The sequence below is a fragment of the Zea mays genome, chromosome 7 (genome assembly GCF_902167145.1).
Source record: "Zea mays cultivar B73 chromosome 7, Zm-B73-REFERENCE-NAM-5.0, whole genome shotgun sequence".
Lineage (NCBI taxonomy): Eukaryota > Viridiplantae > Streptophyta > Magnoliopsida > Poales > Poaceae > Zea > Zea mays.
Genome location: NC_050102.1, coordinates 141,171,013 through 141,187,946, shown reverse-complemented (window position 1 = coordinate 141,187,946; position 16,934 = coordinate 141,171,013). Strand labels below are relative to the sequence as shown.

At 38.9% G+C, this 16,934-nt stretch overlaps 1 protein-coding gene across 43 annotated transcripts in view; it reads left to right on the top strand.

Moving 5' to 3' along the window:
• The first annotated feature begins 493 nt into the window (after positions 1 to 493).
• LOC103632998 (plasma membrane ATPase 2) overlaps positions 494 to 16,934 on the top strand; it is a 31,844-nt gene continuing 15,403 nt past the window's right edge. For 7 of the 43 annotated variants that reach the window (XR_004851528.1, XR_004851527.1, XR_004851525.1 and 4 more), the window contains exons 1-7: positions 524 to 4,187; positions 4,274 to 4,411; positions 4,962 to 5,188; positions 5,323 to 5,431; positions 5,646 to 5,774; positions 6,072 to 6,157; positions 6,238 to 6,373. Coding sequence is in view for 18 of the 43 variants with exons in the window: in XM_020540983.2 (XP_020396572.1) it covers positions 5,380 to 5,431; positions 5,646 to 5,774; positions 6,072 to 6,157; positions 6,238 to 6,373 (403 nt within the window). In the remaining 25 variants the exon portion in view is untranslated. Of the gene's footprint in view, positions 4,188 to 4,273; positions 4,412 to 4,961; positions 5,189 to 5,322; positions 5,432 to 5,645; positions 5,775 to 5,846; positions 5,989 to 6,071; positions 6,158 to 6,237; positions 6,374 to 6,490; positions 6,630 to 16,934 lie in introns of all 43 variants that reach the window. The other 36 variants (XR_004851531.1, XR_002263453.2, XR_002263452.2 and 33 more) reach the window with 27 other exon arrangements.

Here is a 16,934-nt window from a genome sequence, read left to right as displayed (position 1 = left end):
GCGCTTGCGTACGAATTTGACCATCGCTGGAATCGCATCACACCTCCTTTTTTCCTCTTCTGCCCTGGCGCATGTTTGATGTGGCATGATGTTTGGTCAGCGCTAGATGCTCGACATCCCCATCCGCGCGCTCGAGGCAGAGGCCAGGGACACCAAGATGAGCCCGACCGCGACCGCCTAGCCATCAGCTCCAAAGAAGAAGCCAGGGGACCGATGGACGTCAGTGTTCCGTCGTGGTGGCCCGCTAGATCCATATTCAGCAAGAAAGGTTTGTGATTCGTTTGGCCTTAGGATGACAAACAGTTTTTATTTTTCCAGAATCCCAGTGCATGGAATCCTCTCATTTATTTCGTCAGAACACTGTGGATTTATCCCTTTGCTACTTGCACTCGGTCTTCTTCATTTTCATTCTTCTAGAGCTGGCGGATGCTGTAACTCTGCAGCTTCCTGACTATCACAAAGTAATAGCTAAACCTGTAGCTTTCAATCTCATGTGTGCTTTTGGTTTGTTAGTGTATACGCATACTACTCTATATGAAACTATTTGTGGGCGTCCACATGTGCTTCACCGTGACCCGCCGTAGTGCCCCTGAGACCATCGACCGTGGCCCGTCACCTTCCTCCCTCCCCCCACCCCCCCACACCACCACCACACACACACACTCGCACCCGCCGCAGATATCTCGCCATGCCGGCCCAGGGCCGCAGCCCGTCACCTTCCTCCCCCCGCACCCGCCGTGACAGCCGCCTCCCCACGCCCGCTTACCCGACTGGCCGCACAAGATGCCCACAGTGGCCCCCATCGCGCCCACCCGCTCCCCCCATCCACCGCGACCTCAGCCGCCACGCCGACGCCATCCCCGTCCTCTAGCGCGTTGTCGCCGTCGTCACACCGCCAAAGGTGCCTGCCCCCTGCTACCGAGGTCGACGACCAGCAGCGGCAAGCTGCCGAGCTCGACGACACGCACGCCATGCTTGGCCATATGGACGAGTCCATCGCCTGCTACGAGAAGGGGCTCCAGATCCAGATGTCCGCGCTCGATGAGCGCAATCCCTGCCTCCCTGAGACCTGCAGGTAGGTGACAATGTCATCAAGGGCCCCTCCCCCTTTGTCGCTTCTCGATCTAGATCTCGCCTCTCCCTAAAGCACGGGTTGCACCTCCCCCCGTCACCCACTCCTTCCTTGGCTTCTCCCGGGAAACGACCTTCAGTCTTTACAGGTATGAGGTCTTATTGTGTGCCATCATTTTCTTTTGCTATTCATTCCCGAATCCCCACTGTGCCCTCCAGTGATGATGGGGTATGAGCTCTGAATAACAAACAAGGTAAATGTTTACTCTTTTGAGTAGCTGAATTTTGCTATGATGTAGTAAATTATACTAGTAAATTATACTTGTACTGAATATGAATATAAGAAAAAAATACTGCACTAATTATTTTTCTACGCTCTATATTGTAAAATAATAGGAATATAATAAAAAGCTGACATAAAAGCTAATTTACAACATCCCTTTATTTTACTATGTTTTATGATAAATACCTTGATTTTCCTTGTAAGTTGTATCTTTTAGTGATTTTCAAAGAAACTCCTATTTGCTTGGTGCTTTTTCTGTAAGCATATGTTGATTAAATCTTTGTGTATTCTTTCTGTACACTAATTTAACTTATCATTATTCTGTCATCCAGTATGTTGTCTTATTTGAATGGTTCATTTCCTTCTTTAGGTGATTGACAAGGTTTAGGAGGAAACTTCCAAAAGCCGGTCAAGTATGGAGTGCTTAACATCACTTTGGCAACTTATATTTTTTTACATGTTTGCTTTGTTTGTTAACAACATAATTTATGGGCTGACAATGTGATCATGTATTCTTTCTGGTAGTCTTCGTGTCACTGCTTGCAGTTGCAGGGGAGGGATCATGGCTTTCTTTTATTTTCCATGTGCAATGTTTAATTTAGGTGATGAACTCCAAAGCTTATCCCATTGTTTTCTAGCAAGAGCTAAGCAATACTGGATGGAGAACATTTATCTTTTTAATAACGAGTAAAAGCATAATGGCATGCTTGTGTTTAGTTCTCTGTTTGTTGACCAATCGCTATATTTAATCTTGATTTTTTTTATCTATAACTTGAATTTCAAAGATTCAATATTTTTTATTCAGACATTTTCTCTTCTCTAGATATTCTTTTATGCAAATAACGCGGTTACACTAGATCAGCCAACATTCTGGGAAATAAGCTATATGGTCAGAGTAAGAGGTTCAAGAGTTGATAGTTCAACAACTTTAACTGAGAGCAAATCTACAAGAAAAAGGAAACAAGCAACCTGGAACCTACAACTGCAGGAGCTTGCTTGAAAGTGAACAATCAAGGTTGTGTGTATATATTATGCCCGACATTTTTGAAGGATATTGCGAGGGCCATTGTATCTGCTGGAAAAATCATTTCAACTTGTCGAACATGGTATTAGGATACGAATTGGAGTGGTCAACAGAAATTCTGGACAGATATGTCAAATTTCAGAATCCACGATGGTCCTCCAAGAAATAAAGATGCTCTTGATCATCTATTGAGAAGTGGAATACTAATTTTTTGCTGCAGCGTGATGGATAAAGGTTTTTGCGTATTCTTGGGTTTTTTTCCTTTCCTTTTTGGCTACACACAACTCTTTTTAAATATACATTCAGTAGGTGGCAATGCCTCCTATTTCCCTAAAAATATAGCGCCAAAGAGTTCAAAATTGAATTCTCATAATCTGCTATTAGGAAAAGAGGTCAACTTCTATATTTTTTACATCAGGTAATTTGGCTATAATACAACGGCATGCTGAGGTCAACTTCTGTATTTTTTTCTGCAAGTAACTTGGCTATAATACAGCGGCATGCTCCATTCTGAAGCTGGTCAAGAAATAAATATAGCACTTGCAATATTTTCCAGTAGTCAAACCTCTCCATTACTTCAATTCTCGTTCTCATTTTTGACTATGTTCTTCATGTCAGTTCAACATAATAATTAAGAGGTCGCTTGCCCCTGAGACGGCTTCATGGTATTTTATTTGTTTTTTACAAAGTATTTTTTAAGCGCTAAACTTACAGTGCACTTTCTCTATTCGTTTTGGTGCTGCTTATAAGTCTTTTGTGTTTTAGATCCATCGAAGATGGCGCTTAATCTCGAGAGCTAGGGAGATGAAATGCCTTTTGTACATGATGGAAGGAAACAAATTACGTACATGTATATGTGGATCGAATTGACTGTTGCATTCTGCCTGTATTTAAGCAACGGTTTCCACCCAAAACGTCTATAATTTGGTCCTTCCTAGATGTGTCAAATGTGTTTACTGCACTGCGTTTGCTTTTGTGGCAGCGCCCTAATAGTTGTTTATAAAGTCTGATGTTAACAAACTATTGTCATGCTATGTAATATATAGTCTTAACATGTTGGTTTGTTGAGTGTTCGAATATCAGTTTTATATTATTATGTCAGGTGTTATTAGTGTTCAATTTTTTAAGTTCTTGTTGTACATCCTATCATTACATGAGACAATGTTGTGATGTTTACAATATTGTGTTATGTATGTTATATCATTTTGGTATTATAGTATAATTTAATTTGTATCAGTTTAGTTCTGTATTGGTTGTTGCCAAAAAAAATTATGAGATATTAAGGTCGATAATAATGTTCGTTTTTATATAATCGTTTTGCACTAATATTTTGTTAATTTTTTTGTATACCGTTGCAACGCACGGGCACCTAACTAGTATGAGACTATGAGTACATCAAGTGCATTCCCTTAGAACTCTTGTTGTGTAAAAAAATGTGTAACATGTCTTGGTACAGAGATTAATTTGGTTTGTGTTTTTTAGACTGCAATTATATCTGGGTTCTCAGCCTTGCCATGGTTAGTCAAGCCCCTCTATGATTTTATCAGGTTTCACCAAAATACTGAATAGCCTTCCTATCATCCCTTTCTTTCTGTATATGATATATGCATTTAATTGCAATGATGTACTGTTGCTATTTCCGTACACAGTTGATTCAGGTGGTTGATTATATGGTGGTTCAGAGAGCTCGAGGTGAATCACAGAGTACATATAGATCTCTCCACTCCAGTCACTATGTTGGGAATCCTCAGCCTTTGGAGGAATCATGAGTGCATACTTCAGTGGTTCTCCAGTCACTTATGGCGTAAGGTTGTGTTGCTAATAGACCTGATAACAGCTGATGAAGCTTCTTGGTGTGTTTATAGTTCACTGATCATGTGTTCCCATGAATGCAGATTTGTCTTTGGTGTTACAGCACTTTTGCCACTGTTCCGAGTAGCAGAGAAGGACAACTCTGGCAAACTGTGAAGAAAATAAAAGATTTTCACAAGCGGAATCTTCAGAATCTGAATAAAGGAGTTCGTGGGAATCAGGTTTTTGTTGCATCTTGCTCTTTTAATCAAGTTCTTATGTTTTATATTTTCTGTGACTTTTGTTGTTTCAGTGGGCACATTTGGTTGCTTTTTGTTAGCTACTGCTCTTCAAGTGATTAATAAACCTTATTCTATTGCTAGATTCCATGTACTGTAAAAGTGTAAATGCTGTTAGCCTGTTAGACTATTCTTCTATAGATCCATCTCCATAGGATACAAGTTGAGTTGTGAAATAATTGCTTGTGATCCATAGGCTTTATTCTGACTGAGACACATTTACAGCGCATGATCTGAGATTTTATGGTCAGAGGTTCACGCAGCCATGATTTTAGATTCCATACACTGTAAATGTTGTTAGACCATTATTCTATAGCTCTACCTGCATAGGATACAGGTTGAGTTTTGAAATAATTGCTTGTGATCCATAGCCTTTGTTCTGACTGAAACACCTTTAAGGCGCATGATCTGACATTTTATTGTCAAAGGCTTCCCGTTATTTTGTTACACTAACTGTAGACTTTCTAAGCAACTTCTACTTTGGAACCTGCAGTTGTACCAAAAACTGGTTCAGTTTTCGTATTCCAAGCATACTACTGGAAGTTCACACTGATCGGCGACAAACTCTCGCCCAAGGAGAAGTTGAAGGAGGATCAGCGTGAACACCCACTGAAAGAGAGATGGAGTTGAATGAGAAATCTGAAAAGAATACGCAAGAGGTAGATGAGAAGTTCCAAAACACAAACTTGTATCTCAAGAACTTAGAGATGGAGCTTCGGGGTATGCTACCATAGTACCATTCATGTCTCCACATCTTGCTTAGATTCCTGTCTGTGTGTATGTTCTAGGGTTGTTTGTTTTGGTCCCCCCCCCTTCACAAATTATCTTTACCTTTTTTCTGTTCTTTTCGGTAGAGTTACAAGTGCTTCATAAGCAATCAGATAGATCTGAAAGTTTTACTGTGCCAACACATGCACACACTGGTGGTGCCTGCATCTAGCTATTCAGATCAAAGCCTGACAGGTATCTCATAGTTCTATACTTCCATCCTTTTTTCTAAATAATTTTACATGGCAATCTGCACGCAGTTAGGAGCCATATTTCTTGTTCTGTAGAGACTAGACTCACTATTAAAAGATAATTAAATCTTTCGCAAGGAAAACCTGTTTGCTTGAGTTTTCATGAATTTTGCTAGGCAAAATATCATAAGATAAGAAGTATACTTTAATTTTTTTAGAAGATGATGCACTTCTGTGCCTGAACACTGAACGGACAGGTACCATAGGGCAAAGTGAAGAAGAAACAGAAGAGTTGAGCAAGATCACGCTAGAGAATAAGGATATTCAGCTTGATATCAATATAAGAGGTGAAGAACTTTTTACTGTTTTAGTGAATGATTTCTTGCTCTGATGCAATTTTGTGGCAACTCTTTCAATAGAAGAATCTTGGAGCTCTTCACAACAAGTGAACTTTTACACAGAAAGTACCAGCTCCAGTGAGGCTGTATGTTTATGAGATTGAGATCCTTTTTTTGCTCTGTCGATCCATAAGATTGAGATTTTTTTTGCTTGTATACGAGGGTAATTTAGCATTACAGTGGCTACCATTACAGTTCTGCTGTGGTAATTTTCTAATATGTTCTTTGTTGCTACTGAAAAATCAGTGTTTGATGGAGCCGACCCTATGGAGCTGCATGTTTATGATTTTAAAGGACCTGGTGTAACCTTATCAATGTACAATAGCGATGAGGTACAGTAGAACATCAATAGGACTTGTTGCTGATTGCTATCTTCTCTTGACTGGTATTCTAACTTCCTATCTCTATTTAGTTTATTAGGCCTTTTGCTAAGTCCTCCATGGATATGGCTCTTTCAAAAAAGTCGTCTCTTCATCTCAGCACCAAGAATACAATCATCAAGAAGTATGACGACAGGCATGGATCATCTATGTTTCTACAAGCTCGCGGTAATCCATGCAGTTTCAAGTATCCTTTGTACAACATGCAAGCTGTTGGTACTAATGTGCATTTACAGGTCACCTCAATACATATTTCGATTGTCTCACACTAATATGCATTTACAGGTCACATTTATTAGGCCTTTTGCTAAGTTCATGGATATGGCTCTTTCAAAAAAGTCGTCTCTTCATCTCAGCACCAAGAATACAATCATCAAGAAGTATGACGACATGCATGGATCATCTATGTTTCTACAAGCTCGCGGTAATCCATGCAGTTTCAAGTATCCTTTGTACAACATGCAAGCTGTTGATACTAATGTGCATTTACAGTCACCTCAATACATATTTCGATTGTCTCATACTAATATGCATTTAAAGGTCACAATTGGACCATGGTGCTCCATTTTGCTTACTGTGATATGTGCAGCGAAGCGATGGCGATGGTGGTTTTGATGTTCAGGACAGAATCAATGGCCGCACCTTCATTGTTTAAAAGGCGTCGCCTAGGCGTCGCCTAGGCGACGCCTAGGCGTCCAGGCGTCAATTGTTGCTAGGCGTCCGCGCCGCCCAGGGAAGATCGAGTATGGCGTCCGCCTAGGCGCGGTAGGCGTCCGCCTAGGCGTGGTAGGCGTCTGGGCGACGCCTTTCTCCCCCTGGGCGACGCCTAACCTAGGGTTTTTTTGGCGCTGGATTTTGGTGCCCGCCTGTAAATTGGCGCGCGTTCTCCTTTGCGTGCGGCTGGCGGCTGTTCCTGTGCGCGCGGCTATTCTCTCCCCTTTCTTCCTGTGCGCGCGACTCTTCCTCCCTGCGCGCGCCCTGCACGCGGCTGCTCCTCCCTGCGCGCGCCCTGCTCGCGACACGCCAAAGCTGCTCGCCGCTCGCGGCTGCTGCTCGCCTGCTCGCGGCTGCTGCTCGCTGGGCGCGCGGCTGGCCGGCTGCTCCCCTTCCCTGGCGCCCCTCACTGGTAGGTCCTCCCCTGCTTCCTCCTCCCCTGCTTTCTCTCAGGTGTCAACACCCAAAAATGATGTTCATCTTCCCCTGCTTTCACTGGTTTGGTTGCTTGTTATTTTGTAACAGCTGTTTGTAACAGCTACTAAGGCGTCGCCTAGGCGCCCGCCTAAGTCGCCTAGGCGGTCAGGCGGTGGCTGGGCGCCTAGTTCCGCCTAGCCGCCTTTTAAACCATGCGCACCTTATGTGATTGTGATAGCATAGTTGCTTGCGAGGTAATTACAAAGTTGCAGGCTGCCGCCTGGAGGCAGTGGGAGGCCCTGATGAGGTTTCTTCACCCTGTTTCTGACCCTGCTCATTTTGTTTGCAGTGCAAATTTCTCCTGAAGTTACTCTTAGCTCGAAATTGCAGTACTTATGTTCATCATATTCTAATAAGTGTGGGGCGCCCGAAGGGTGCATGATATTTAAGGTAGCCAATGCATCAAAGGGTTTCCAAGCAACTCCTATAAACTTAATGCACATTTCGCTAGACTTAAAGTGTGTAAAAATCATTTAAAAATACAAGGAAGGGGTTGCATGCATCGGGCTTGCCTGAAATAAACACTACATTAGTGTTTGTTAGATGACGTCCACTTGGCGATCATCTTTTGTTCCGATACTTAATGAAATGAGAAAGCGTCGGAATGTCATTTCTCTAATTCCATAATATTCAAAAATATTATAGATAGATACACATCAATATATAATAGAAAAAGTTAGGTTTTTTGATTTTGACTTTCTTAAACTTTAAAAAGAAAAATAAATATATAGTCAAGAAAGAAGATCTAGAATATATCCAAATTCAATATTTATATAAAATGTGCTCCGTCTGTCCATCTTCAGGTTCGTCCATCAGCATCACCTCGCGAGTGGCTCATGCTTTACAACATCTTGTGGTCGACTTGGTTCTGGTCCTCCGCATATCGTGATTAATTAACGTACCTAAATGAAATGCATAATGCACATGAATGAATATAAACAAGAATAACACACGCCTAATTATTGCTACACGATAACAAATTAAACACTTAGCGACAAGGCACATAATATACTTAAAAGCAAATACTAGATGTCAAGATATCATTTAAGTACATCAATTGCGTTCTTCCAGTTTGTCTAAATCTAGCTACAACATCATAGCAACAATAAACTATACGCACGTTGTACCCCCTAAGCTAAAGCTCAACACCTTAAGACTAATAAACTTAGACTTATTAGTTTTTTACATCTAAATTTAGAACAAAGATGGAGGCATCGTGGTTATTTTTGTAAATCCATATCTGGATTAATGTGCATAATACGCCAATTACATGAACATTACACTATTCTATAGTCTCGTAGGTAGAGTATTATTAAGGACTATAGACTTTTATAAGACCATAACCTTAAGCCCTAATGACTTAAAACATTAATGAACGAGGGCTGCTTAGAAGTTTTCAAATTTTACGAGAATAGACCTAATGACATCACTTGCTTCCCAATATTTAGGACAAGAATAAATATTTATTCAAGATTATTAATCTAAATGACCCATCTATGATATTTCATCAATCAAAAATCATAAAGCATCATGGATATCATAGCAGGGCATCGACTCTATTTTAATAAGTAAAAGCGTCATAACCCTGAAAAACCGTTGGCTAGGCGATAAAAATACTAAACCTATCCTTCACGCTGAGAACTGACAAATACTAAACGATACGATTAATTCAACACATATCACTCTTGTTAAAAATACGAGAATAATCGCAACTAATATATTTAATCGTTCTTCTTATCCACCAAAAAGCAGGAGTAGTGACAACTCACCAGCATCCAAGCGAAGCTAGTTGTGGAGATTCAGAGATGAAAATATGTAACAACCCCTAAATATACTCACATAACTAATGCAATCATATCCCGGATCAACCAGACAAGAGCTATCTTAAGGATGGATGCTATATTGGAGCAAAACCAAGGAAGGTATGACCGCTCCTGCTATGGACTAAACCGATGGCCTAAGCACTAGTTGAGAAGGGCTCCAGATTCTCAACACAATAGGACTCTTCAGTTTTCCTGAGAAGCCATTTGGTGAAGCATACTCATATGAAAAATTCTAATGTGAAGTTGAAACTCTAAAGTAAACAGAATATAATCTATGGAACCAGATTATGACCGGTTGCAAAACAATTGGTGATCTGGTGGAAGTCTTAGCTTTTATAAAGTTCATTTCTGTAGAGTTTGTTTAAAAGAATAAACTCTGATAGTCTGATTACAAAGTTGTCAAATACAATTATACAACATATACTATTATTTTTCAGTTGGCATGAGAACTATTAACATTCTTCTTGCTAAAGTTTGTGCACGTATTTTTTTAAAATAACACAACTAACAATAGTAGAGAACATATTTTTAAAATATTAAGCAACAGGCGTATGAGGCACTGAAGCTACAACATAATGAAAAATCCGTACCTCTGAAAGTGACTGAATATATGCAGAAAGAGGTTCGCCAGTACGAGAAATTATATTAACAAGCAACCCAGTGCAATCAACAAGAACAATCCTTTCCTTTAGAAGCTTCTGGTCATTCCATTTGAACCTTTCTCCCATCTCAAGACAAATGAAAACCTCAGTATACGCTCATTGATAATGTCAAACTCATCTTTCTTATTACTGCCATTTATCTTCGAGGAACAACCCCCACAGATCTTCCCCTAAGCAGCCAGTAGTAAAACCGCAGACTGGATAAGTTTTACATTCTCAATGTAGTTCCAGAGCTCTTCAAGTAGATTATTTGTTTTTTCAGCAAGAAGTCTAATTGTATCCATGAAGATCTTCTGTAAAACAACAAGTAACACAAATCTAAGTGTTATGTAGAATTTGTATGCAAGCAAGTAGTGTTGAATAACTTTAAATGTATTACTTCATCTTCTCCTATCAAAGTAATGATGGCTTAGAAACATTCTCCAAGGCAAGGGAAAAAACAGTTACTAATAACAATTTTTGTATATTTTATTGAAGAATCATAGTTTTTTGCTATAACAACATGCACTAACACATGAATACAGAAGATTAACAACGGTAAACTTTACTTTATCTAACAAGTGGAGATAAATGATGCTCAGCCTTTAGTATCACTAATTCAATATAACACCTGTCTTATATCTATGGCATGACTAAAATTACATTTTATGTCATGTGACATAAGAAGAGCTTCGTACATAGAAGAGAAGCGAAACGAACCATTTCAGGTAAACACAGCAGATGGATAAGCTTGTAGACATAATAATTTAAATTACGCTGATAGAAAGATTGTCCTCTAGATACTTATGCATGCAAGTATTCAAAACTATAACATGGAGCGGAAGTAGGTTCTCAATGACATCATTGCCAACTGTGTGTAAATCGAATGGTGCACCATGACGTAAAAGCAACTTGATCATGTCACAAAAGAATTTGTCAGCAGCTTTATGGATTGGGAAGTATCCATATGAGTTTATGCAGTTGGGATTAGCGTGCATTCCACAGAGCTTAGGTGTCTTGCCCTCTAATACAACTTTTACACATCGAAGAGAATTACTATTGACCATGAAGGTTAAGGTTTCTGAGGTGATGCTAAAAGTCCATGTCATTCCCTTGTTTGAACAGTCCTTCAATAATCGGAGGAAGCACCAGACACTATCATTTTGAAGGATGGGAACCAATTTTCCATATATGTCAATAAATACACCATTCACCCGCTAGATAGATGCATAACAGTTGAAAAAGGTGAAAGACATCAGTTATCCAACTATAAGAAAACATATCAAGGTAAATTTTTTTGAGGTGTGTATATGACAATAACAATAGCAGTAATGATAAGTACATGTAATCCAACATAAAACAAGAGAAGAGACAGAATATAAAAGGGTCTAAAGCGATAATGGTTGAGGCATGTGATCAACATGTTGCTAATCAAGGTTCATATATGACAATATTCAGTAGACTTAAGATACCTTAGAATATTATATGATTAAATGAAATGATTAATATAATAGAACAAATCATCAATCAAATTCTATTAACGAAGGTAACAGATACCTGTGGAACAGGGTCTGGGATGATTATGTCATTTGCCCTGTACTTGGCGATAGAAACAAAATCTAGCATAAACTGATAGAGAATGCCAAGAGTCAGCGCTATAGGAAGAAAATTGAAAGAGGAGTGTAATATCACATAGATGGATAGTTATCATACCTGCTTGACCTTTTTTTTGTAATTCTCAACTTCAAAAAAGGGAAAGTGAGTTGTGGACACTCAAATCTTACCGGAATTGATTCATCTTTACCATTAATATTATCTTCTTTGCAGGAAGCTACCTCTTTCCAGATAATGTAACGAGGAACCTTAAATTTTAATTCTATCCTTTCGTTTTTTTTCTAAAAAAGGTTTAATCTGGAATTACGATTTAAACACTTACTGCAAAGACATGCGACAGTCAAACATTGATCTAGGAGACCATGAGATAAATTGAGTCGTTATATGCTTACGGTATTGCCTTCGTTTCTGCCAACATGTTCCGTTTCCTAAATCCTAAAATCCATGGCACACACAAAACAAGATTAAGAATTTCGCACAAGTAAAAAAAACTATGCTATGGTAGAACTTATCTATGATGAGAGAAAATGTATGCTTACAATAAACTAGGATGAACTCTAACCGAGTAAATCGGGATTATCCGAACTCGAATTACTTGACTCGATTTTTTCGAGTACCGCTCATTTCAGGTACACTTTGGGACTTTGGGTAGAGGTTTTTAAAAACCGAAATTTGAAAAACCCGAATTATTCGACCCAAGTTTTTGGTAACCCGAATGTCCACTCCTACTCGACGCACTGTAGGCAGGGACCGACCGATTATACATGAGGCCAGATCTGTAACAAAACAATGAGTTAGCATGAACACACCATCGATTGGAGGTGCTCTCGGACACCACCGAGGAGGGGCTCGGCTCGGTGGGTGATCAAGCTCGGCTCGGTACACTCATTGTACGAGCTCAAGGATGAGGCTTGGCTCAGCTCGAAGTTGGCTCGCGAGCTGGCTCGGCTCGTGAGAAACGCTTTCGCAAATATAATTATGTATATATATACTAATTATTAATATTTAAATATGAAATATAGAATTATTATTTAATATTATAGTAATCTAAAATTTGAATTGTCATATATCCATTATTAAATACTAAGAAATTAACAGATAATCCATTATAATTTTGTAGATTAATTAATTCATCACAATTAATGTAGCTCATGAGCCCGAACTAGTCATCTCGGCTCGGCTCGCCTCACCAACAAGCTAAAAAGGAGGTTTGGCTCGCCTCACCAACAAGCTAAAAAGGAGGCTTGGCTCGATCGAGGCTCGCGAGTTGCTAGTGACATTAGGGGGTATTTGGTTTATATGGATTAAATTTTAGTCTCGCAATTTTATTATATTTTGGTCCCTAAATTGCTAAATACAGAAACTAAAATACTGTTTTAGTTTCCGTATTTGATAATTTAGAGACTAAAATAGAATAAAATAGAGATATTAAAATTAATTTTTAAAAACTAAACACAACCTTAGCTAAATAATAAATAATTAACTATCAATTAATTTACTAAAAATATTTAATTTTAGCCATTAACTATTATCTCTAATGTCACATTTTATATAACTTTTCTAACTAAGATTAGAATTCGAATGTCAAAATGTGGCATACTCCAGACATGCCCTAAAATAGCGATAGATGGTGACATTCCTCCGCTCTCACTTCGCCGTTCGTGCTGTCACCCTTCCTTGCTCGTGGCGCAATTGACGATCGCCTCCGCCACCCTACGCCAGGTGCCCCGGTCTTGTTAGCCTCGTCGACCCCTTCGCCTGGTCTTCGTCGTGCCCTTCGCTGGCTACGAACACCCATCAGGTGTGCGCACCCCCTCTCTTCCCTTCGTGCTGCGCGAGACCACGCTTCCAAACCCCAACTTTATTTGTTTGTGTATCTGTATTCGGATCTGTTCTAATTAAAAGGTATACATGTATTATGCTTACTAAATTCGATTTTGTTGCAAAAAGATTATTTGGGGTACTTGTGAACTCCCATGTCCTTGACCACTGGGTCCGCCCATGATTGTAAGCATATAACGACACAATTTATCTCAGGGTCTCCTGGATCAATGTTTGACTGTCGCGTGCCTTTGCAGTAAGTGTTTGAATCGTAATTCCAGATTAAACTTTTTTTAGAAAAAACGAAAGAATAAAATTAAAATTTAAGGTTCCTCATTACATTATCTGGAAGGAGGTAGCTTCCTGCAAAAAAGATAATATGAATGGTAAAGATAAATCAATTTCGGTAAGATTTGAGTGTCCACAACCCACTTTCTCTTTTTTGAAGTTGAGAATTACAAAAAAAAGGTCAAGAAGGTATGATAACTATCCATCTGTGTGATATTACACTTCTCTTTCAATTTTCTACCTGTAGCGCTGACTCTTGGCATTCTCTTTTAGTTTATGTTAGATTTTGTTTCTATCGCTAAGTATAGGGCAAATGACATAATAATCACAGATCCTGTTCCCCAAGTATCTGTTACCTTTGTTAACAGAATTTGATTGATGATTTGTTCTATTATATTAATCATTTCATTTAATCATGTAATATTCTAAATTAACTTAAGTCTACTGAATATTGTTATATATGAACCTTGATTAGCAACATGTTGATCACATGCCTCAACCATTATAGGCTTTAAACCCTTTTATATTTTGTCTCTTCTTTTGTTTCATGTTGGATTACATGTACTTATTATTACTGCTATTGTTATTGTCATATATGCACTTTCATAGATTTTACCTTGATGTGGTTTATTATAGTTGGATAACTGATGTCTTTCGACTTTTTCAACTGTTATGCATCCATCTAGCGGGTGAATGATGCATTTATTGACATATATGTAAAATTGATTCTCATCCTTTAAAAAGATAGTATCCGGTGCTTACTCCGATTATTCAAGGACTGTTCAGGCAAGGACATGGTATGAAGTTTTAGTATCACCTCAGAAATCTTAACCTTCATGGTCAATAATAATGCTCTACGATGTGTAAAAGTTGTATTGAAGGGCAAGCCACCTGAGCTCTGTGGAATGCACGCCAATCCTAACTGCATAAACCTGTATGAGTACTTCCCAATTCCATAAAACTGCTGACAAATTTTTTGTGACATGATCAAGTTGCTTTTACGTCATAGTGCATCAGTCGATGTAAACACAGTTGACAATACTGTCATTGAGAACCTACTTCCGCTCTATGTTGCAGTTAAAAAATACTTGCATGCATAAGTATCTGGATGACAATCTTTCTTTGAGCGTAATTTGAATTATTATGTCTACAAGCTTATTCATTTGCTGTGTTTACCTGAAATGGTTTGTTTCAGTTCTCTTTTATGTACGAAGATCTTTTTATGTCACATGACATAAAATGTAATTGTAGTCATGCTATAGATATGAGACAGACGTTATAATGGATTAGTGATACTAAGGACTGAACATCATTTATCTCCACTTGTTAGAGAAAGTAAAGTTTGGCGCTGTTAATCTTCTGTCTTCATGTGTTAGTGCATGTTGTTATAGCAAAAACAAGGATTTTTCAATAAAATATACAAAAACTGTTGCTAGTAACTGTTTTTTCCTTGGCTTTGAAAATGTTCCTAAGCCATAATTACTTTGATAGGAGAAAATGAAGTGATACATTTAAAGTTATTCAACACTAATTGTTTGCATACAAATTCTACATGACACTTAGATTTGTGTTACTTGTTGTTTTACAGAAAATATTTATGGATACAGTTAGACTTCTTACTGAAAAAATAAATAATCAACTTGAAGAGCTCTAGAACTACATTGAGAATGGAAAACTTATCCAATCTGCGGTTTTACTACTGGCTGATCAGGGAAAGATCTGTGGGGGCTGTTCCTCGAAGATAAATTACAGTAATAAGAAATATGGGTTTGACATTATTAATGAGCGTATACTGAGTTTTTCATTTGCCTTGAGATGGAAGAAAGGTTTAAATGGAATGACCAGAAGCTTCCGAAGGAAAGAATGACTCTTGTTGATTACACTGAGTTGCTTGTTAATATAATTTCTCGTACTGGCGAACCTCTTTCTGCATATATTCAGTCACATTCAGAGCTACAAATTTTTCGTTATGTTGTAGCTTCAGTGGCTCATACGCCTGTTACTTAATATTTTAAAAATATGTGCTCTACTATTCCTAGTTGTGTTATTTAAAAAAATACGTGCATAAACTTTAGCAAGAAGAATGTTAATAGTTCTCATGCCAACTGAAAAATAATATTATATGTTGTATTTGACAACTTTGTAATCAGACTATTAGAGTTTATTCTTTTAAACAAACTCTACAGAAATGAACTTTATAAAAGTTAAGACTTCCACCAGATCACCAATTGTTTTGCAGCCGGTCAGAATCGGGTTCTATAGATTATATTCTGTTTACTTTAGAGTTTCAATTTCATATTAGAATTTTTCATGAGTATGCTTCCCCAAATGACTTCTCAGGAAAACTGAAGATCCCTATTGTGTTGAGAATTTGGAGGCCTTCTCAACTAGTGCTTAGGCCATCGGTTTAGCCCATAGCAGGAGCGGTCATACCTTCCTTGGTTTTGCTTCAATATAGCATCTATCCTTAAGATAGCTCTTGTCTGGTTGATCCGAGATATGATTGCATTAGTTATGTGAGTATATATTAGGTGCTGTTACATATTTTCATCCCTAAATCTCCTCAACTAGCTTCTCAGAGGAAAGATTATGGAGGAAACTAAATATTCACAAAGAATTCCTTTAGGTAGTTGATATTGTTTGCTGGTCAGTGTTATCAACTCATCCAACTAATCACAATTAATCTGGGAACTAATCGTTCCTTGACCTCAATGAGGCTCTGCTACTTGATTTGGTTGAATGGTTGACCGAAAATCTTGTCGTCCAATTAGTCATTGTCTAATCATGATTAGTTGGTGTAACACTCTGTCTACACCTGGACCGACAATACTTACTCCTGGTAGCCCTTTAGGATCATAGAGCATCCCCAATCATTACAGACCAACACGATTCTTTTATGCGCACTTTGTCCCCACTCATGCGCACCGGGAAAAGGTCACCATCCCGAAATTGCTCTAGGTCAAGCACGCTTAACCTAGAGGTTGTTTTAAGACAAACTTCTGAAAAAAGATGCATTTTATTAGTATGAGTACTCTACTAGTTCTATTTAGCCTTGGACCAACATATCACATAATCCACCTGGGTCAGGATATCACAATCCTCCCCCCTTAGAAGACCGAAGTCGTCGTCGGTCAACTCCAAGCCAGGAACCTCCCATCTTGGCCACGTCTGTGTGTCTAGTGTCGTCAATATGCTATGCCATGTGCCCACTCCGGGCCCACATGCGCCATATGCCCGAACCCTTACCACACACGCCAGCGAGGGGTGGCTCTAATACCATTTGTAACACCCTGTCTAGTCCTGGACCGACATTACTTACTCCTTGTAGCCCTCTAGGATACTAGACCATCC